General features: G+C 40.6%; 1 protein-coding gene across 3 annotated transcripts in view; it reads right to left on the bottom strand.

The window, feature by feature from the left end:
• Positions 1-24,350, bottom strand: part of LOC117824068 (kelch-like protein 29) — a 168,947-nt gene that overhangs the window by 59,307 nt on the left and 85,290 nt on the right. For all 3 annotated transcript variants that reach the window (XR_004633529.1, XM_034699433.1, XM_034699434.1), the window contains exons 3-5: positions 23,017-23,164; positions 19,529-20,050; positions 1,860-1,998 (exon numbers count right to left, since the gene is read on the bottom strand). Coding sequence is in view for 2 of the 3 variants with exons in the window: in XM_034699433.1 (XP_034555324.1) it covers positions 1,860-1,998; positions 19,529-20,050; positions 23,017-23,164 (809 nt within the window). In the remaining variant the exon portion in view is untranslated. The remainder of the gene's footprint in view (positions 1-1,859; positions 1,999-19,528; positions 20,051-23,016; positions 23,165-24,350) is intronic.

Genomic DNA, 24,350 nt, shown 5'->3' with positions numbered 1-24,350 from the left:
CCGCACTGACAAAGTGACCTGAGCCAAACACAAAAGCCCATAACTCAAAGTCAGTTGGACTTTTGGCTCGCTTCTCTCCTCTCTGACAGAGCCTGACACACTCTGTCCAGCTGACGACACCTCAGAGCTACGACCTAAATGATCCCCTTCACCTCCCTTCATCCTCTCTGTCTGATCTTACTGTCCCTTTTTTTTTTGGCCTCATTTTCACCTGCTTCCCTGCTGTTATGCAGCTCTCATTTCCATAAAGTCAAAGTGCCTCGTGAAAAAAAAAGATGTTACTGTTCAGGGTGTCATAAGGACAATGATTACATCGCATCAAAACAAAGTGTCAAAAAAAGTCAGATGTTGAAAACATGAGGATGAGTTTAAAGAAATGTAGTTTGCTTCTCTAAGGGTCAACATAGGGGTCCTTTTTTACACATAAATTATGTGACTTTGTGTGAGATAAGAGGCGCAGACGACACACTCTGATGGACAGGTTGACCAGCATGGGGCTTCAGTCTCCTCCAAAGTCACTTCAGTCTCTCAGACAGCTGCTTTGCTGCTGTCGAGGTCAAAGAGGACTCTGTGTCTCTTTTTTATTCAGAGTGGAGCTGTCATGGAGAAGAGCAGTCAGGGTACATACAAGACTCTGTGACTCCTCTACCTCTTCCTAGCTCCATTCACATTCATGAACAAGTGTATCAGCGGTGAGTTTAGCAGCTGATGAGCAGATCTCTGCTCTCTGATGAGCTTCACAGTGGAGGCAGCATGGCCGCAGGGCGGAGAGGAAAACTTCCCTGAGGCACTCTGGCTTCAGTTAGAGACTGTGTATTTGCTAACTTCATTTCTCACATGCAAACAACAGCAGACACTCTCTCACACACATATATACAAATCCATGACGCACAACAACTTAGGATGCAGGTAACTCTCAAGCTGAACACAACTGAAAGGATTTGAAGTTAAGATGAGGACATGAGGGAATTATGATCATTCCTCTCCGGAAAAAACATGAGGCAGATGGAAAAAAAAATCTTTAAGCCTTTACAGAGTCATACTTACATGTGCACACACACACACACACACACACACACACACACACACACACACACACACACACACACACACACACACACACACACACACACACACACACACACACACACACACACACACACACACACACACACACACACACACACACACACACACACACACACACACACAAACTGGCACAATCTGGCACAAATACAATAACATATGGAGTATGACGGGAATAATACTTAGATAATACATACTTAAATCCACATGTGTTGATATCATAAGTAAATGGTGGTGTTAATCTGTAAAAGTGGAGGCTCAAAGCTGTCTTTGATGTGCTGCTGTTGTCCTTTGTGTATGACGCTACATTTCATTACAGCAAAGGACTTATGAGCACATTAGAACTGAAATTAGCAACTGTACAATTAACTATCTTCAGAGACAAAAATCCCTGTTCCCACTGAAGACTGCCTGACTTTGGTTAATTACCACCCAAAGTGTAAAATGTTGGATTCTTTTGTTTTGGCTCTTTGGTGAGTTTAAAACATCCCCAGTCATGGAACATTTTCTCTGCTCATTAAAATGGAAATGTGGTTAAATTGCTCCACATGAGGAGGAAAGTAATGAAGAGGTTTGACCTTTATTCTCTGTTTTCAGATACATTCATTTGAGCAGGAAGAAGAAGGAATGGCTGCTGGCCCTGTGCTAGGAACCAAAGTCTTCACACACCTGCAAGAGAGAGAGGGGGGAAGGGAAAAAAGCAACACAAATGCGCCCTATGAAAAGAACAGACTGGATCAAGAGCTGGAGGGAGGAGGGAAGAGAAGGCAAACCTTTTCACCAGGTCCTTGAAATACAAGCTGCAGGAAGCTAGAACATTTTGGTGGACTTCAAACTCTTTGCCATCAACTATTATTTTCAGGTCTGTAAACTCTTTCGCTCTGCGCTGCTGGTTCAGCTCCTTCAACATCTCTGTAGAACAAGAAAAAGAAACACACAACGACACATTTGGGTTTAGAATTTTTCACTTTCCTGTACACACGAGCAGCATGACAACAAAAAAACAAAACACAGCGTTGAAGAGTGCAGATTGTGGGACACAACTGCTGGATGAACTTAAGAAACAATATTCAGTATCTAACAGAGGAGAAGGGATATGTGCATATTCTATCATGATTATAAATATGTAACAAGAAAGGTGTGCATGTGAAAAAGGAACTTATTAGCTCATTCTATATTGTACTGAGACATATGCAAAACCCAAAGCATGCTTGTGGATAACGTAGGACTGAGAATGAGATCTCAAGCCACAATTTTTATGGAGAAACTGTTGAATAAATGTATTTGACTTCTGTTTGTGTTCACTGCAGAGCGACAACTTCAATAAAAAGAAGCTGAATGAGATTAAAAAGCGTCTAAAAGAGATGAGGGCTGAAAACAGAGACTCTGTCGATGCATTATTCATATTGAAATAAAATTATTTAGCTTCTCTCGAGTGCTCTAGTGAGCAATGAGGAGTTGACCTTCAGATGTCACTCAATGAGAAAACAAATGCTTATCCTCAAATCCAAACACCTGCTTCTTTTCTCTAGCTGCCTTTTACAAATTACACCCCTAACCAACTCCCTCTTGGAAACAAAAAAAACAGTCAGAAGAAACATGTGCAGAACTGCATAATGTTCAAGGCCACAATATACAGTGGGTGGTATAATGTGGTGTAGCAGCTCCATGTCAGGCCTGGCCTTACAGTAGCATTGGGTCGGAGGCTCTTGTTTCTCTGCGTCTTAATGAGGCACCATGAGGGGAGGCTGAGAGGGGAAATCAGCGGGAGACTACCAACTTGTTCTGCAGCCTCAGGAGAGATAACCAACACTGTAGCTCTGATAATCTATTGAGAACGCCACTAAAAGAACACTAAGGGATTCAAAAAGAGAGCTACAGACACAATAATGTGGATGATTATAGAGGGAGCCAGCTTCCATACTGTCAACTTAGAATTAACACGTTTTATAGAGACTGCAGACTGCAGGGTAAACATCTATTTGGCACAAAGCACTGTCTGTGTTAAAGGCACATATTGTGGAGAAAGATAAGAAAGAGAAACATGATGATGTAGATACATAAGGTAAGAAAACCTCCCTCCATCAACACACAGGCTTACTTTTCTTTCTGTAAAATTGTCAGGACAGAACTCTTCGAAATTCTTGGAAAATCTGAACAGTGGCCAAGTGACCAGATTGTTGTCAACAGTAACAAACAAGATGTGCATGTGTATGTAGAATATGAGCTTACTCATCTATCTCATCCATCCATTAAATTCAGAAAAGCTGATCAGGTTTCTTAATTTTCAGCTACACCCACTAATGTGGAAAGAAAGGAGTTGCTTTTATCATCCTGAAAGAGGTCTGAGTTCACACCAGTCTGAAAGCAGAAATTTAATTAACCAAATTTAACACTCATTGCTCTATTTTCCTGAAATATTCTTTCATTTAGCACCGTCTTTCTCCTGATTGTGTGACAGTGGGAGCTCTGAGTTCATTCAGCAGATGAAATTATACAGAATAAAGACACATGACAAATAAGATGCTATTCAGAGGCGCGCTTTGGTAAAAGCTTTCTCTATGAGAGGTGTATCCTTCAGAGATTTTGCATCAAAGAATTAATGAACAGAAATAAAAAGACCTGGTTATTAAACATACTGATTACAGAATAGGAGAAAAACACAATAATAGATCCAGTTGTTGACAACATGTCTGTTATATTTGGAGTAGATGCTCAGCAGCACAAGTCAGAGTGAGCCGTACGTACCCATGCTAACACAAAAGCCAGAGTTTCCCTCCTCTATCGTCCACCTCTTTTCTCTCTCCAAATCTGCTGCCTGTACGTCAGTCAGCTGTCTGATGACTGTGTTGGTATGAACAATTAAAAGTGAACACACAGTAAGTTTAAGTTTGCCTTACTGAATCTCCAGGGACTGATACGGCTCTCACGTCCGATCAGCCCAACAGCGTACCATCCGTTTGACCCGAGAATAGAGAAAGTGAAAGGAGGAGAAAGAGAACTCAGCCTGTCAGCAAACAATGGCTGCCTCCTTTAGAGCCGTGCACACACACCTCAATGCTTGATGGAAAGATAATCATGCCCCCCTAGAACACTTCATCAACACCGGGAACCATGAAACTGCACATGGCGTCCACATTCTCAGCTTTTGCATGGTGTGTGTGAGGCCGAGTTCAATGGGACCACAGCGGCTTTGAAACAGCAGACGTCTCAATACTGTTAAAGAAGAACCTCTTGAGGGAAGTCCACACGATAGAAGAGAAGCTTTTCTTGGAGGGACTAGACAAAAATTCCCATCAGGAGGTATTCTAGGATAATTTTGAAGAATATTATTGGCTACAAATAGTAACGAAACATGCTAACATAGTTTCTGCCTCATATCTATTCATGACAGGGCCTGAGCTGGCTCCTCATGATTGGTCGAAACAACATCCAGGGGGATGAAAACAGGGCCGACTCTGCTCATCAGCCTAGTAACTCCACTGTAAAACATCTGAGCATTGGGGCCAATGAGGTCCTCGGGTTTCCTGTAACCAATCAATGTGCACCAGGTATTAATATATATTAAATCCTCTCTGTGCTGTGATTGGCTGCTGCAGGAGGGTGAGGCAGAACACAATTGGTTTTCAAGCAAGGAGTCATTTTAGGGTAACACGTGTAAAGCCACCATTTTGTCTTTATGCTGAAGTATTCACTTAAGAAAAATATACAACAGCTCAAAATATTTTCTTGACCCCTCTTCAGCTACAGAGTGCTAAAGACTAAAAGTACTCAGTCAATATGTAACAATGTCTAAATATGACACAAATGTGATTTTTCTTTTTCAACTCCTATCAGAATATACGGGCTGTGGGATTTAAAAAATAATAATACTGATTGAAGTTGCCGAAATTTGAGGCACAAATTTAACCAGGCATAAAGGAAATCAACTCTCCAGTAAAAAAAAAACAAAACAAAAAAAACACAGGACAGAAAGTGGATTAGATTTTCAGATATTTAATTTTCAATCTAAAATAATTTGCCAAAATGTATTTGGCATAGTCAGGAAATGTAATGCAATAGCGTGAGGAGTAAGATAATGAACATTTATTTTTAAAAGTCTTCCAGAACAAACATAGACAGAAGAATATTTGATTTAATTCATCATAGCTTGATTTTGATTTTATTTAGTCCACTTCGAGGTTTCAAGATTGTATTTTTTCAATTGTGGTTATTTTTTGTCCAACATGATTTTTATTAGTATGTTCTGGAGTGAATCATTTTTGGCTGCATGGTGGTATGAAGGTACTTTAAAAAACATGGAGTGAGTCAAATTCAGTGTATAAAATCATAAAGATAGGTACTCTGTAGAGAAAGGTATAAACCCAGAACAAACTAGCTGAGCAATAATTCAATGTACAAATCTGCCAAAGACATTCAGAGTAGACTAATACTTTAATTTACCAGGGCTGTGTTTTGTTTTTTCTAATGAGGCAGTGAGTGATTGTTTTCTACACTGAATATAGAAATTATTATTTCAATCAGCAAAAAGTCCGTATAGAAAAACTACTAAGTGGTGGTCTACCAATAATTGTTTCAAATACAGAATGAGGAAAAAAAGACATCAATTCAAACAATTAAATTAGATTTCATTTGAATAATCTTTAGTTAGTTGTAATCGTAAATATTAGTAAATATGTTTCACTTCCAAATGCTGGGTGTAAATTCAATCTGCAACTCACATTTTTCAGAAACTAAATTGATATTAAATGTTTAAAGAAATCTCCAATCCAGTTCCAATCCATTCCAATCTGATTCTCACGACCACAGAAAGGAAAAAAAATGCAACATTTCAGCAGCTTTTGTGAGTAGAAACACTGATAGTCAAATTCATTTAAAAAAATATAACGATACCTGTTAAATGGTTAAAATATTAAGATTATATATTATGTCAGAATATTACACATTGTGCAATTGTAAATGGGAAAATATTCAACACAAATCCTCAGTGACATTTTAAATGTTGCTGTGGAATAATTGATTTAGATTTCCATTACATTTTTTGTTTCATTTATATAATCCCTGAAAACGAAAAGAGGAACATTTTGTGGGAAATAAAAATAAATCTAGATCTTGTTAAAATTGTATTTGCATTTTAGAATCCTTAATTAGTTTATTTAATTGAACTGGCATATCTTTATAAAATATACACATTTAAATTACCATTTATTATTACATATTTGTATTTTTTAAATAATTAGTGGCTTACAGTCTTTTTTTATCATTAAAAAAGACTGTTGTATTGTTATTCTCATGTATTGGGCCAAACTCCGTAGGCCTATATTCAAAAAGTCATAAAGAAAACATGTTGAGAATGAAATCAAATTTACTAATCATGGTTATGATTTCACTGACTCAAATTATTCTTTGATGAAAAATGCTTGGATTTTGCATGTGCTTAGAAAAATACACAAACAAGATTTTCCCCCAAATAAAATATGATTAAAACATTTATTTTTCTCAATGCATGAATTGATTTTTTAAACGAGTTCATCAGATTACCCTTTGATAATACATATTCTGAATATAGTTTGTTTTTACCTTTTAAAATGTTTATTTTTTTAAGAAATGGAATTTCATTGTGAAGTGAAGTACAGTGTAAATCCCAATGATGAGATTTAAGACCTCTTTGATGACAAATATGTAAAATATGGTATTTTTTAACATCCTCAGCTCAGGTAAGATTATTTATACAGCTAACATGGCTAAATGTCTGGCTTCAATAGCTTCAACTTGCCTTTGAAATTATCAGGTTGATCAATTATTTTCCATCCTTTAAAAAAAGACTAATCTCATGAATTTATTATTACAGATCTGTGTATATCTATATATCTATATCTGTGTGTATCTCAGTCAAGCTCTTTGTTGCATTCCAGGTGCAATCACTCTAAAACATGTGTGAAGCATACCTTCAACAATCACAGTCTCACTTAATTCTGTACACGAACCAACAGTCTCACTCCCAGAAAACCCGCACATCGAGACATCAGAAGTCCTCGAGACTCCTCAAGTCTCTTTCTGCCCCATTTTCAGTCAGTGAGGCAGCAGTGGCTCCATACAGCCTTATAGAATAGTCCATGATGAGGATGCTTTATATTCCCCCTGCTCCAATCTACTGAGCTGAGCTGCTACAGTCCCAGCACTGCTGTCAAACAGCCCGGACTGAGCCGAGGGACGGAGCAGGGGACACACAGAGAGAGAAAGGGAGATAGGCACCTGTGCCCCTCAAAGACACCATCCAGGCCTTTGTTTCTGTTGCCAATCAGCATACAAGAAATAACTTGGAGGAGCGCAACGCACAGCTCTACTCTGTCCTGTCTGCACACTCTGAACCAAGGGTCAGATGTGTATTAAACACACAAACACACATGCAAGAAATATATGCCACATGCAAAACAAAGTGGAGACACAAGAGCAGGCTCAGGGGAGGAAGAACACAAAAAACAGAGCCCTGTGAGAATCATTTATCTTGCTCCAACACCGTGAAAGGGTGGTGTGCAATGCTACGTTGTTGTGTTTTATTTGTGGGCAGTTATGAAGTAGAGAAATCTTCTCTTAGATCCTGGTTGGTGCAATGACCTCCTCATTAGCCAGGTATGAGGGGCAAGTGGTCACACTAATTCCTGCGGCTCGCAAATAAGAGCAGCTCCATAAAACATGTCACCTTCAGGCGCTGCTGGAAAAGGAGAATGCTGCAGATTCCACATGTGAAACAGCAAAAGTTGCTAATGCATGGTGGAGGTGTGAGGACTGAAAATAGGAATGTAATATCACAGGATGTTAAAATACACATAGGTGCTGCAGTTTCAAACTATAGCTCAAAGAATCTCCTCCATGTCCAAAGCAGCATTTTTAAACAGCAGTTCACAAATAAAGATTTACTGTATCAGAGATAAGGCAACAGCCTCAGATTACAGTTTATTTAACTCTATCACTGAGTTTGAGCAAAAGGCGTTTGACTTGAAGCATTATGGCTCCACAAAATACGAGGAATTCATCTGAACTGACAATGGATTTTGATAAACTAGCTGATAACAACAACAACAGCTAATCATCTTCAATGAATCACAACTACTATAAAATTACTACAGATTGAGGTTTAAAGCCTTGCTTTAGAATAATTTTTCTGTGAAACACATTTCTGATTCGAAGTTTCTTGGAAAGTTTTATTGAAAGAAAACACAAAAGCTTTTAACTTTACAAAGAACTGCATTTGGGAACGGAGATAAAATACTTAAGCAGTGTAAGCCCAGCTGCTCATAAAGTCTGTTTTTGCTCCACAGGCTGAGCTTAAGCCTAGAATTTTTGGATTGGTTTATTTGTGAAAGTGCCAAAGAGGCAAGGTGCCAATATGGACTTTCATAAATAAACATTTTGTCCTCAAAGTTGATGTGTTGGAAGCAGGAACATTGGGCAAGTGTAAGGATGTGAGCAACTTTAACGAGAGCCTATAGTGAAGGCTGGATGACTAGGTCAGAGCATCTCAGTCTGCAGTGGTCAGTATCTACCAATAGTGGTCCAAGGATCCAGGAGGGAAAACTGGTGAACCAGAGACAGGGTCATGGATGGCCAAGGCTCAATTATACACGGGGAGTGAAGGATTGATTGTGTGATTCGATCCAACAGAGGAGCTAGTGGCTTCAAATTGCTGAAATGTTAAAGCTGGGTCTGATAGAACGTTGTCAAAACAAACAGTGCAGCACAGTTTGCTGTGTGTGGGCTGCATAGACCAAAACCAGTCAGAGTGCCTATACTGACCCTGTCCACTGCCCAAAAGTGCCTATAATGGGCACCTGAGCATCAGAACTGCACCATGGAACAAAAGGAGAAGGGGGTCCAGAGGAACATGACAGTGCTGATTTGATTTCCAAACTCCCCAGATCTCAATTCAATTAAGTAACAGTGGGATGCTGGACAACCAAGTCTGATCCATGGAGGCCCCACCTCAAAACTTGCAAGACTTAAAGGATCTGCTGCATACATCTTGGTGCAAGATACCACAGCACAACTTCAGAGGCCTAGTAGAGTACACGTCTTATGTTGTCAGGACTGTTTTGGCCCTGATCTGAGAGAAGGGGGGGCTTTTAGGCCGGGCCCCATCACAGAGTAGCAAACACTTGGCTGAAGAATTATGCAGGACATCATTGTTAAACTCAACTCAGGGTTCAATAATTCATTCACCGCACAACAGATGACACTGTCATTGTGCAGGCACACAAGAGCACTGACACAGAGAGAAACACACGCAGCTGTGCATATGCAGGAGCAACACACAAACGCAAATGTACCTACAAAGACACACACCCACACACACTCCACTTTGAGTGAGACAATGACATAGGAGAATAATTCAAATATAAATGTTGTGTTTCTGAGGAAATGTTGGTAAGTGTAGATAACGTTGTATGCTTGGAGGGGATTTGTTTAGAACTGAGTGGGTGTGTAGCACTTCTTCATCCTCCTGTTCTACGGATATAGCTTAATTACTATTTTATAGAAATTACTGCAGGGGCCAGAGTTCTGACACATAATTAACGTCAGTGGAACAGGACTAATTCAGAGTAATTAATCATCTGGACAAAGGTCTTGTGCATAAATATGAATGCAAACTTTCATAGAATATAGTAACAAATCTCAGTGTGTTTCATATGCTCTTAAACTAGAACGTTCAAAGTGCATTTCTGCCCATTTTTACTGAGTCACTTCAGCTGTCACTGAGAATGAGATTTGACCTTGAGCCATGACACTATGTCAACAAGAAATAATATACATTTTATCATTTAATGTCAGAGTTTTCACCAGACTGTATCATTTATTACCTCAAGCAGTGGAAGCAAACACTCATGTGTTACATTTAAAACTAACTTAACAATGAATCATATCTGTCGGTTTTCTTCTAGAGACTGAGCAAGTGCACAACAATGACAGGGCACACAGCCATTGAGTGGTGCTGAGCCGGTCAGTAGACGGACATTACCAACGTCATGTCACGGAGGTGTTAGGAGGTTTAAATGCGGAGCTGCAGAGAATGTTGCTGCCACTTCAGCTATAATCCAGGTGTTGTGAAGCCAAATGTTTGGAACAAGTGTGTGTGTGAGAGAATGTAGATCTGCTCCCCAGCTTGTGTTCACACCTCTGCTGTTTATGAGTTTGGTTTGTGAACATTCTGTACCAGCTCTGCACATGGAGGATTCTCGCTTCTGTGGACTACATTTCTCCCAAGTTGACCCTAAACATCAGGAAAACTACACACACGGACCCACAAGGACCAAAAAAAATTAAATCTAATGTCAGCAGTGCAGTGTGAGATAAATGTCACATCTCACCCTGAAGACAATGTGTGTTTACTGGGTAACTTTGTGTAAGTCACAGCAGCTTGAGTAGAAAGGTTAGTGGTGAGGTTAGCTTGTATGTGGGAGTCCGCTCAGCAGACTGCACACCTGAGATGAGCTCCAGGGGCCAAATGTATCAGCTGGGAGTAACCTTTTGTCCCACTTGGAGCTGAAAGTCAAGACCTTCTGTCCGACTTAGAGCTAAAAGTTGAGACCGACTTCAAGTTATTTTATTAATGTTACACCTATGAAGGAGCAGGTGTAAGTCTGTAAAGTCAAATGGCCTATTCAGGATATTATGAATAGAAAAATAACATTCATCAAGAAAAAGGCGTTGGCAGTGCTTGTTTACAAGATAATTGATGAAAGTGGACTAAAATGAGAGAGTAATCCTAGATTAAACGCTACACAGACTGTGAGCTGGTTTTAAGGGTTTATTTTTCTAGTCCAGTAAGCGGGGGAAGACATGCAGTAAATGGTCGGGCCTGGAGCCAAATCCGCAACTGCCATGACGAGGACTATAGCCTCTGTACAGGGGGTGCACGCCTAGATGTTGGTAGGACAACAGCACCCCGGTAAGTCTTGTTTGAATTAATTACACAGCTTTCCCTTCAAATAGCATGTGTGGAATAGAAACACGCTGCTGTCTCCGCCCTGCAGGTGCTGATCACTCTCAGGTTTTATGCAGGCTAAAATGTAGGCTTATGTAGGCTTTCTTCTCTGAGCTGTCAATGCTGTTCAGGCCTGTGAAAGTGAGGGAACGCTGTGATTACGGCACTTTATAATGATGCTTTTGGTTAAAGATTTCCCAATTTTCCCTCTCGAAAGCTTCTGTTTGTTGTTTGGGTGTTTAACTTATCTGTGAGAACACTCAAGCAAGCTGCACTAAATGAGATGACATTTCTACATTAAAGCAAGGTTCAATGCCTGCTGTGGTAGAATTATGATGAAAATACTTCAGAGACAGTATCCAGTGAAAAATAACACTTTCTACAATATTCAGTGTTCTGCTTAGACAGATGGTAAGTTGATGAAGCTTAAAGAATGCACAACAAAGATCTCCTGCTTACAATACAATTCATTACGATTTGTCTCAGTCACAGAAGAATTAAACCTCTTAAGGTTAGACTTTATTTTAACATTAGTGTTAGCAGGGCCTTCTTGTCTTTTAGAGCCAGCCTCAAGTGGACACTCAAGGAACTGCAGTTTTTTCACTTCCGCATTTGCCTCATTTTCTACACAAGAGGTTGACGCTTCATCTCAAAATGTTGCTCTTCTACAACTCTGAGGAATAATGAGTTTGAGAGAGAGAAAGTTCTTGCTAATGTCCCATCATTAGTATTTAATATCCTGTCATTAGTATTTATCAGATTCTCTGCATGCACTTAAAAGTTTAAAAGACAAAGTGAGACTATTCAGTCAGATAAGCACACACACCATGAACATTAGTGGGATAATACCACTAAACTTCTTCTGGATGTGTCTGCTGAGATGTTGCAGCACATCTGCTGCTGTTTTAGATACTGACTTCTCTCTCTGTTTCAATTACACTTTTCATTAGAGAGAAACATCCTCTATTGACTGCTTCCTGCTACCATCTGCTGAGTTTACACTTGGCCTCATTGATAATGCATTAGCACATATTTCATGGCTGATGTGGAGAATACCAGATCTGCATTTTACTCACAGAAATTAATCCATCATATCAGATAGTCTCTGGCACAGAGTGTTTGAGATTCTGAACCATTTAAGGTGGAACCTCCTTTCACAAACAATGTGATCCAACAGGAATTAGGATAGTGGGGATGCCAGATTGGCTCAGCTGGTGGAGCAGGCACCAAATGTACAGATGCTACAGTCCTTGTCAAACTGTCCGTAAGGTAGTTTCCTGGTACTGCCAGAATCTGGTGCATGTCATCCCCACTCTCCTCCCACAATTCCTGAATCTCCCTCAAGCTGTTCAATTAAAAAAGACCCAAAATAACTGAGGGCAGTGGATGCCTCTTTATCAGCCTGTCTTTTTAATATGTTCATTTACAGTGATTCTGACAAGGATGAAAGTTCTGCTCACTGGCTAACAAATACCCAGTATTCAGGCTAACAGCTGATCCTGATGTCTGTGAAGGTTCTCAGTCATCCAGGTCATGGTAATTCAAAGCTTGATCCGAAAAGACAACTGGACTTGGTAGAAATTCTTGAAGACGTTTCACCTCTTCTCCAAAAGGCTTCTGTTCTGACCTGACTGGGGAAGACCTAGAAAATATAAGCCTCTCACAGTCATGGGTGTGTCACAATAGGTTGGAAGTAGCCTTTCTGAGGAGAGGTGAGACGTCTTTTTGTTTAAACAACATTTTGCTAATAACACTATTAATTTAACTAGGCTGCACAAGGCAACCAAGGAGCTCTCAGAGGAGGCCGGAAAGGCAAGCTTCTGGCTATGGTTGAGAAGAAGGAACAAAATATGGGAAGCAAGCAGCTTCTGAAGAAGGTTAGCTGCAGGGAGTGTCAGGGAGACTTCCCTGTTCACTGCCCCGCAACCAGGAGATGTTCTGGGCTAAGGGGCGAAATATCTATGAGCGGTGGTCCCCATCTGATGACCCTGCAGCTAACCAAAACAGGCACCGGTGGAGGTGCGGCAGGCCGAGGGCCATGCAGGAAGAACATCTACCTGTAAAACAAAAAATAATTTATATAATTCTCGCTATAAATGCAGGACTAATAACCATTTCGTTTCAATTTTTTATTCAATCTAATAAATGAAATACACACTTCCCTATTTGCTTATTCTTTTGTAGAACACATGGTAAAGAAACTAGCAGAGACGTGTACTGAATTAAAAAAGGTTCTGATGAATAACTGCTCTCCTTTGCTTTAAACATACACAGCTCTTTCTAGTTATTGAGCTCGAGTTAAGTTCAGTGAAAGGAGTAAAACATCAGATTATTTTATTATTTTCATTCACTCAAAATGAATCACATGACCTTGAGCGTCAAGAAGCTAAACCCGTGTAGCTGATCATTTGAATGAAGACGTATGGAATTTGCTGTAAGTATTAAGTGCTTTCATGTCTCAACAAGCTGCTCAGACTTCGTACAAAGAGTAGAACATTTTTTAGTAAGGTAATAAAGCTAAAGAAAAGAGTCTGGCTGGGTGTTGTGATGCAGGCATCCCAAACTTTCTCCATCTATCACTGGCAAATGAGCAATCTAGGAGAAATGGGACGCTTTTGTTCCATCTTCATCCCTCTCTTAAACTTTTCACCACCACTTTGCAAAACAAAGCTCCCATGCTTCAAAAACAAGCCATTAGACAACTTTCTAACAACTCCAGCATCAATGGAGGAGAGAAACCAGGAGGGGGGAGAGAAAGTTAGCAAAGCATGGAACAGATGGCGAGTGCAGCGAAAAAAGAAGACACGGAGAATTAAAAAAAACGTAAAAAGAGACGGTGGAAGTAAAGGGAGGAGAAAAGGCAGAGGGTATACGTGGGCACTGGTAGCAGGTGGATGTTAGCACAGTAGGGGGGTTGGAGTGGATGCTCAGCATGGGAGTGGAGAAAAAGGAAACTAACATACAACTGAAGAGCGAAGAGGAGGTGGGGAGGATGGAGGATGGAGAGTATAGAGGAGGGAGGGAGGCGTGTACGCAGTGCCTCCTCTAGCGTGGCAGGAAGCCCGTCGGCTGCTCTCCGACTGTGATTATGCACGTAGGAGCTGAAGCTGTCAGGCTCCCAGTCCTGCCACCGTGCCGCCACTGAGCTTTATCTTAAAGAATCCCAATGATTAATGAAGCCGGTGCTGTGTTTTGCTTGGAGGAGGCGGACAAGGAATGATCAGTTTTAATGAGCTATCCACCGTGCCTATTTTAAATGTACAGGGGATATAATGGATGAGGCTCCTGGAGGGGCTCCTCTCCTTTAAAATGTGATAAGGAGGGAGAGAGAGAGAGAAGATGGGCAAAAAGCCTTTCTGCCTATCCAACCCTTACCTCACGTTCTCTCAGCTCTCCTCCTATCCTTCTTTTTTCTGCTCCCTCCTGAGAGTCAGAGCACTGAAGAGGTATCTGAGCCGTTCTTAGCATAATTAAAGGGACAATGTCAGGAGGATGTTGAGCTACATCTGCACACTCTGCTGTTCTACAATGTTTGACTCACTGTCATTAATATGCAGACCTCATGTGGACCAACGTGCCCAGGTTAAACAAAAGTTTACCAATGTGGTCCAGCGTTTCTTCATTTCATAGAATTACTAGCACTAAGTGAGTCCATGGTGATTGGAATCATTTTCAACCTCATTAATAATTTGCAAGGTCCACAGCTCTTGTGAATTCCATTACCCACTGTTCAAGAGAAAGGAACCACAACAAAGTGTCTGCATTTTCTATTCCAAGCTTATCCTGTTTTAGATCATATCGGTGGTTAAAGTTCTGCTGTTGTTGATCCTTCCATCGATAACACAACAGAGACTCTTATTAATGTACTACTGCTTTTCCTACATGCACGATCCCAGCCTGCATAAAATATACAATAGATATTTTTAATAACAATATCTAGGACTGTTAAAGGAGATTCTGTATAATTTGGCTGTTGAAAATAAATGTGATGTTTTCTGCAGTGAGGATGTGGTGGAGATCCTCTTTCCTCTATCAAGTGACGGAGAGACAAAGGGAGAGGAAGGAAAGGGGAGGGTTTCATGAACATGCTCACTGTGATTAATGGCTTCAGTGCCGCAATCACCAACTGGCAGGTTTTGAAATAACTAGTTTGAACTGTTTGTCATGCTGGCTGTTTATTCTTCTGGTTTATTCAAAATGTATGTATCACTTATAATGCTGTTGATTGTGAGAGCTTTACTGTAGAAACTGTGGTCTATAGCAACGTGAGAGACGGCGTCTGTAAATGTTTAGAAATGTTCTTATCTAATCCAGCAACATAAATACAAACCCTGCAGGCAGAAACAGGCCCAAGAAAGTAGCAGGTTGATTTGAAATTATGTTTTTAATAGATTTGATAAGTTTCAATAAAAAGGCAGAAATATCTCGTGTGGATATATACCCCCGCACAAAGCTTTACCTGGTAAACAGCCGCCATCTTATTCAATCTGTTACCAATAATTTCCTCACTTGGCTATTGTTTCTATAAAATGAAAAGCCCTACAACACAGCTAGACAGAAAAATTATAGACCCGAGATGCTCAGTCCAAAAGTAAACACACATGAACACATAATCAAAGATCCTACTGAGTCCAGAGTTTTCTTTAAGCCGGTAAGGCAGATGAAAGGGGAGCTGGCTCTGGATGTGGGGCCGTGCTGGTCTCACTTTAACAAACTAAAACACTGATTTTAACTCAGTGAGACATCTCAATGCATCCACCAGCAGCTCCAGTGCTGTGTGCTCCCTGTTAAAGACTGATATGAGCTGACTGGAGGATGAGCTTCCTGTGCAGAGAGGAGAAGGTGCTGTGTTGCTAGATGTGTGTCTTACAATGGTCTGTTAAAGTGCATGTGTGTCCCTGTGTTTATATGTACATATCTCCACTGGTGTGTACATAAAGAGACAATGGATCAGTGAAGGTCAATGAGGCGGAATGCAGTGTTAGAATTATGTTTGACATGAGCGGAGCAGTGACACATGCTCAGGTGGCTTGGGATCCAGTCCACCTCTGTTCAGCTGTGACTGCTGATGTTCATCAGGACAGCCATTGATTTTAATGCCTCACTTAAAAGACACACATACACACACTCTCGGCACCTCTCTCCCTCTCTCTCATGTTCACACTCTCTCTCCTCCCTTGTCTTAATATGTCCTATTCATTTGCATTTTTACTGTCAACAGTGCCAGTCTTGTCTCTGACATTTCACTAAATGTGCTGACAGCTGTGATAGCTGCGGCTTAAACAACGGATGTGGAGAGATTATTTGAAAGTTTGAAAGCGCGCCAAGATTCTGTTTTCTTCTGCAAAAAGAAGACAATAGAAAACTGAGTGAGGAGCTTGAGGTCTGACAGAAAAATTAACAATTGGATAGAAGGAGTGGAGTTTGATTTGTTCACTTTGACAGGCAACAATAAGGAAAAAGCCCTGCTGTGTATGGAGGAAGCAGGTAGGCAGATCACAGCAGGGTGACTGAAATGTCGCAGGAGGTGATGAGGTTAAAGCTGCCTTCAAGCTGCTCCCTGTGAACCTTCACACACACAAGCATATGGTATTTTCACAGCCATATCCAAAAACCCTCACTATATACTGTAAACAGAAAATTCTGACAGATCCCAACACAGACACAGACACACACCCACACAGAGAGGAGCACACAGTTGTTGATGTGCCCACTGATGCAGAGTGAAGACAAATTGCTTCTTTTGAAGGCAAAGCCAAATCAAACACAGAGTCTGATTTCTGTCACCATGCTGTTTGGCTTTCAGGCTTTTAGGCGGACATCTAACACAACATCTATACTGTAAAGTTACACCCAAGAAGCTGGGAGAAGACATACAATTGTACACTCCCGTAGGCCTGTTGTGTAGCTGGATTAAGGCTGAAGTGCTCTGTCAGTTCCTTCAAGATCCAGGCCTTTTGCATAAAAAAACATTAAACCTCCTCTGCATATCAGTGCCTGTTAGCATTGTGTCCACGGGCTCAAGTGTTTCAAACTGTTTGCTGTATAGTCACTTTAGAAACCCCCCCAGTGTGACACAGAAACAGATGGCCAGCAGAAAATTAATTCTGCAAGTTACTGCCTGTGCTGGAAGATATTTGGAAATCTGTCAGGATAATAATGAATAAGATTTTCAGAGTTTTCCATGTGTCAGTCAGTGGTACACTGAGAAATTGGGAATCTCATTTATTCCCATTTTTGGCTTCAAACCCAGAAACTCTGGTTGATTTTGCTCTGAGTCAATTAGTTGATTAGTGTTAGGTCATATATGAACCAGTAGTATAGAGTGAGAGTAGTAGCAGAATATGAAAGTTTTACATAGATTCAAATTTCTTGAGTGAGCAGATTAAACTCTGTGTTTGTGCAGTTGTGGCTTGTCTCTGGATGCTGTGAATATATTTGCAGCATGGTTTTACAGAAGACCATTGTAACCAACAATCTTAGAGAGAGAGATAATCAGAAGGACAGAAAAGCAAAGACACACAGATAGACGGCAGTGTGCAGAGATGGGGGCTCAGGGTCTCGGTGCGGGAGCTTTGTTGTGATCGCTGCAGCACAGATAAGTATTCCCGTCAGTGGAGAGGCTGCTGAAGAGGCAGTCATGACCAATTATTGATGCATGGTGCTTGACTGTATTTCAACTGTCCCTGTAATACCATCCTAAAGGTGCACCCACAAATGTCTATTTAATTCAAATCATGAATGAAAAAGAGCTGAAATAGTTAAGGGCATTTGAGATTCAAGTGCTCTACTCAAAATTCGACCTTCACAACAGCCTAGACATGATTCCACCTGTTTTATTTCCTTCAGTCTTTGAAATAGACTTGAGGAAAAACTGTTGCTCCACACTAAGAATAAAAACTTCAACTCCAAAAGGTTTTTTTCATTGACCAAGCATAGGTTACCAAAGTATCCAAGCAGTATCAGACAACTAAGATCCAGAGCCATCCAGTGTTTTAACGATAGACGTTACATTATTAATGTATGTCACCAACATAACTTCACCCATTTGGTTGCAACAGCCCCTTAGGAGACTCAGGTTTGATGGCCATGACCATGTTTGATTATTGGGACAGAAGTTACCATACTTGGATGGAGGAGTGGTACTGGAGAGGACTGTATGTACTCGCCAAGCCATAAATGCTCAACAGTCTACAGGCGCTGAACAACTAAGAAGTTATCTCCTCCCATGTCCTACTACTTATTTGGCTAATAACAATGAAAAACACCCAGAATGATGCTATAGCTCTGACAGGGGTGATGGTGGTGGGTCTATTGAAAGTATCCAAATATATAACCTTTTATATAAAATGTTGTAATTTATCTATCAAATCTATCATTAGGGTATATATTTATTAACTGTGCTTTGTTGTCCTACATCTTCAAGAGTGTGTTCACAAAAGACTTCAATTTGTTCAACATAGTTTTTTTCCAGAGTAACCTCGACAGGTTAACCCTCATTCCTAAGGCCTATTAGGTTAATGCATTTTGACATGTATATTGTTAATGAATGGAGACAGTTTATTCAACCTTGAGGCCAAGAAGCTATCATTTCTTAACACTGGACCAAGCAGAGTAGCTTGTCTAATTATCCATTTCCAACTCTACCTACAGTCTCATTTCAATGCATCCCAGGCAGCTCCCTCAATAATTGCTTTTCTGCAATCTGCAAGTTCATTTGGACACATTTTATTGATCAAAATGAGTCAGGGAAAAGAAAACAATTTAAACCTAAATTAAAAGCTTCATTGAATGTGTTGGTTGGGGTATTGCAAGCATCTGTCTCTGGTGCCCTGCATCATAAACTCCCAAGGTTAAACCAAACACCAATTTACAGCTCCAAGACTCAGGCTCTGAAACAACTTCACAAACACGGAGCAAGTCAACAAGGACCAATGTCAGACCCAAACAGTTCCGAAGCTGGTGTTATAGAAAAGGCAAAGATCAAAACAATATATCCTTCTTTCTAAAGAATCCACCGCACAGTAGCAATATCAAAGGTTCTGGTTGGACCTCTGTTCTCTGACACCTTGCAGCTCTGAAGTGAAATTGGCTCTGGTTGTATTGTAAAAGTCTCGTCCTCAAGTGTTTGCTGTCTTGTTTATGACTGCTGGCATCCAAAACTGCTCTGGCACACAGAAAAGAGAGGGCAGGGGAGGGGGGCTATATGTTTCATTCCAGCACAGCCTCACACATAGGGGAGGTCACAATAAAAAAGAGAGCTTGGAGTACATTGATTTAACTCCTAACAGCTCCCTGGTTGGATTCTCTTCTGAGCTCAGGTTCTCGTCTGAACAGATCTACTTTGATTCAGCTTTTCAAAGAGAGATGTAACAGGTTTCATCTGGAATACTGTGAATTTAAAAAAAACTAAAAATTCCTACTGTGTACAATGCATCAGCTGAGACCATCTTTGCTTACCTTTAGGGTGTCCCGGGTCGCTAAACTCATACTTCCCCGACCCGACTGTCCGCAGCATTTGAAGGCCATTAGGACAGTCAAAGTTTTCTGCAGCTGAAGGCGGAATCTGAGCTGCTGCCTGTCCATTGGTCAGAGGTAGGGTGGGGGTCTGGATGAGGCCAGGGTGAGAGGTTATGTGGCCATTGCCGATCACACTGTGAGGGTTTGGGTGAACCACCTGGTTGGCTTGAGCAGCGAGGGCGGACGGTGTGACAATGGGCTGAGCAGAGGGATAAAGAGACTGATTGGGCATGCTCAGAACCATAGAGGGAGGCTGCTGGGTTGACTGTGTTGTCAGCTGAAAGTGGGCTGTCATGAGAGGGTGCTGTGGGGGAACTGACGTCTGGATGGATGGGTTCACTCCTCTCATGGGCGACTGTGTGGTTACACTGTGGTTAAAGGAGGGCGGCTGGGGGAGGGCGTAGGTGTGGGGCAGGAGGCTGGACTGGCCAACAGCGGCTACTGGTGGAGCCCAGTTTGGACCTATGGAGAGAAAAAGAGAAGAGGGAAAAGACAAAGATTTATCAACTGTGCATAAAGCCTCTAAAACGCCAGATGTAAAAGTTGAGGTAAATATTTTTCTGTACTACAGACTGATGTGTAAAGAGCCAATAGTCACTCATTAAAAAGAGATGGAAAACAGCATGAAAACATTCCTCTTCATACCACGACTGTAAGTTTTCTGCTCTACTTTAGTAAAAGTTTGTGGTTGCCTTTACACTTCAGAAAAAAACAGAATAATTAGGGATGCTGGTTTGGCCTGGTGGCTGGAACGCTGGTCCCATGAGTAGAAGCTGTAGTCTTCCAAGAGGGCGGCCAAGGTTTTATTCCAACCTTTGGTTCTTTGCCCCACTCTCTCTCTCCCAGTTTCCTGCTCTATGCGCTATCCTATCCTCTGAATAAAGACATAAAAGCCCAACACTAAAACTAGGGATAGACCGATTATCGGTGCCGATATTCGTCATTTTGAAGCATATCGGCATCAGCCTTTTTTGAAAATCTGACGGCTGATAAGAGATCAATTTAAAACTGGTTTATTTTGGCTCAAAATTCACTAAATCATGTGGCAGAAATTACAACGTCTGCAGAAACCGTAGTCTAGCTTGTGTTCCATTTCTCCCTGCAGTTTCTCATTACAAGAGACGAGCTGAGCAGCATCCGTTGTGGCCCCTAAAATTACTAGTGATTTAAAACTCATACAACCCCACTTCTTTTTTTCTTTTTTTTTTCTCTTGTCTGCATATATATTTCTGGTTTGTACAACCCCACTTCAAAATAACTGAAATATCCCTTTGAAACAAAGATGAGTGAAAGATTAAGATTTCAGTTATATTGAAATTTTGGAAAACTTTATTTACTGTAGAAAACTTTAGGGAGCTATTTATTTGTTTAAGTTTTCATTGAACTTTATAAGAAATGCTGCTGAGCCTGGGAGCTCCCTGCACTTTGTGTTAGAATTTTAAAACAAAGATGTCTATTGTCTAAGATAAAAAAAACAACCTTTAACATGTTGCAAATCTGAAAAGCTGTTTAATTAACATATGCGTAAAGGCATTTAAACGAAGTTAAGTGTTGGAGTTTGTATTATTCAAAATTTTGATGCCAATATTTTCCTTTTTACTGCAAATAAATATCGGCTCCAAATATCGGTTATCGGCCTCCTTGACTAGTAATAATTGGTATTGATATCGGCCCTGAAAAAAACATCTCTAATTAAAACCGAATAATTTCTCTCTGATTTGTTAAATGCTAAGATTGAGATTGATAGATAAAACCATGTTGGGCATGGGTACAGTCTTCCTCCTCTACTCATCCACTCCTACTCCCTCATCTCTATCTCCCCCTGGCAAGATCTTAAATGTAGCTTGCCCATTTGCAAAGGGGCCAAAGGCTAAATTATGGCATGAAAAAACAGAAATGGAGATAAATAATTAAAAAAAAACATTATTTACAAATTATTCATGATACTAGCCCTGATGATAATCCAGGATCCATGTATTTATTCATTAAATAGTTGACATGAATCTACAGCATGATATCAATTAAATAACTTTTTGTCCAAAGACTCTCTAAAGTATTTCTTCAGACAGATTATTTTCCAAACACAACATTGCAGTTTGTGTTGAAAGAAAGTGTCGATTAATTTTGGCACAGCTGGCAGAGAACTTTCTGGAGACACACTTCAGTGAAGTGTGGAGAGGAGTTGGCTGCACTGCAAACGCCAATCACAGTTTGGAATAACATATACACACACACACACACACACACACACACACACACACACACACACACACACACACACACACACACACACACACACACACACACACACACACACAAAACATGCAACACTGCTGGGACACTGGAGTGTCATATATGACAGCATTCGTAGTCGTTGACATCTCACTCCCCTCACACTTTGGGAAGGAAGGAGGAGGGGGCAGGAAGTGAGGCTATGTTCACTTCCCACATCTAAAATCTGGAGCTTCATGGATAATTTTGCTGGACCCTTAATGCACAGCAGGAGACTGTGACCACACAGCATGGGGGCAAAGAGACGAAATGAACCCTGCACTTCACGCTCTCCCATCACATCTGCATTCTGCGATAGTAATGAGACTTTGAAACAGAGATATTCATAGGTGACCACATTGTGTTATAATTAATCCACAAACCTATCTTCAAATAAGACATGCAAGTTAAAATGAGAAGCGGGGCTGGTAATGCATCTGCAGGAGCTGAAACATTGCTTTGAACATAATGCTTCCTTCAAAGAGTAGCAGGTGTCTACAATCTGATCAGTTGAACTGCAGTTTCCACCAAACGATTTGTGTGCCAGTATTAGATGCACGTTTGTGTTGAGCAGGAGGCAGAGGCTAGGGAGCATTAGAAGAAAATTAACTGCTGCAGGGCAGAGCCATTCTGGTTGAGTTCATTACAACGAGAGTAAAAAACCACAGCACTGGATTAACTCCTCCTTGTGTGCTTTAGAAACCCTTTTCTGTTTTTAAAGAAGCATAAATGGAATAAGGTCAACATCTAAATTAGACCTGGTGGAGATCATTCGGAGGACTCTCAGGGTTTTGCTGCACCAATTCAATTCAGACTTAATTAGTTTCAGGTAGTGACGAGATAACATTAACAAGGACAACAAAATCGGAGCAAAGTAAAGAGTTAGGAAGACTTCTGATGGTGGATTTGAATTTGTACTTTTCTTTTCAAAACTTTTTGATACCACACTCAGATTTTTTATTATTTAGCATATTTTTGCTCAGTTTTATAGAGATGTTATTTATGCATTTTAATTATTCATGGTGTGGAAGAAAACATGTATTAAATGCGGGCCAAGTCATCAAAGATGTCGTATCAGCATTGCTAGTCGAGCAAGTCAGAAATGTTGGGGGTGTGAATGTGTGAACATGTAAATGCTCTGTGTGTAAGATCATTACCGCTGGGCTCGCCGTCTCGATGCTGCTTGACAGGTGGCTCATCTGTATCCCAAGGTGTGAGCTGGTTAATGGGCGTCTGTCCCCACCTTACCCCTGGAGCCAGCAGCAGTCCTGGGCTCTGGTTGTCAACAGGAGACACACCCGAGACCTGCAAGGCACAAAGACAACATCAGGGATTACTGTAGAACATGAAATGGTATGTCTCTTCCATCAAACTTAAAGTTCAAAATCAATTCGAGAAACTAAAACTTTAATATTTATGCTAGAATAAAAATAAACTCTACATGCCCTGATCTTTAAATCCTATACAGTTTATAAGTTAATGAACCTTTGATCTTTTGTTTTAACACAACATTTCAGAACTTGAATTAAAATCAAATAATCCAACAGTTTTTGAAGGACTTGGAGTGAGAGTAACTAATTCAGTGTGTCTTACACTGAGCAGTAAGTGGGTGCTGATTTCATCCTGTATGTAATGGGTACAAAGGACAAAAAGAAATCTTGCTTAAAGGCCTCAGGAGTCTTTGTAGAGAGTCCATTACTTCTGCTCGTATATGCTAAAAACAATTTACTTTCTTGAGAGAGTTTCATAAAGATTCAGATCTTTCCTCCTGAGACTGTATATCTTTATTTTAAAGGAGACTTTTGTTCAGCCAAGCAGGAAAATAGAATTCAGAGCACAGATACCTCAAATGAAGTATATGGAAATACATTATTTTATGGGGCTGAGAGAAATGACCAATCTAATTAAAGAATAAATAAATGGTGACTATGTGTGTGCAGGGGTAGAGTCAATTAAACAGCACCATATACCTTTTTGCCATATCTCTTATATTTTACTCTGTAGGGGAGTAAGAAATTATATCAGGAGAGCCCAGGTTGATGAAAACTCAGGGTCAATCATCTCTGAACCTTTGAGCAACACTCTCCTCTCCCTCTCTGCAGTTTAGACCAGTTTGGTCTAACAAGCAGGCAGGGAGAGCACAGAGCGGAGCCTGATTCCCCTGCTCGCCTCAGCTTGAACCCTGAGTTAATAGAAAAGACCTGGTCACCAGGCCCCTCCTGTGTCCTCCTGACTGATCCATTCATCCCTCAATTCTATTATCCTTCCTGACCCACCATTCAATTCATCAAGCTCCCATCATACAACATAACTGTGCTGTGTCGACAGTCCTGAAGGACAAAAATGTGGTCGATTCAGTTCAGTTCCCATCTTTGAATATCTGATGGATTTGATTTCAGGAAAATTCAGTCTCCTTGCTTCAGGGGGATTAATTAGCTTTATAGAGACTTTTACAATTACAGACAGGGCCTTGAATCTAAGAACTGTTTTG

Source organism: Notolabrus celidotus, chromosome 13 (genome assembly GCF_009762535.1).
Source record: "Notolabrus celidotus isolate fNotCel1 chromosome 13, fNotCel1.pri, whole genome shotgun sequence".
Taxonomy (NCBI): domain Eukaryota; kingdom Metazoa; phylum Chordata; class Actinopteri; order Labriformes; family Labridae; genus Notolabrus; species Notolabrus celidotus.
The sequence above is the reverse complement of the archived record's forward strand: the minus strand, read 5'-3'. Positions and strand labels throughout refer to the sequence as shown.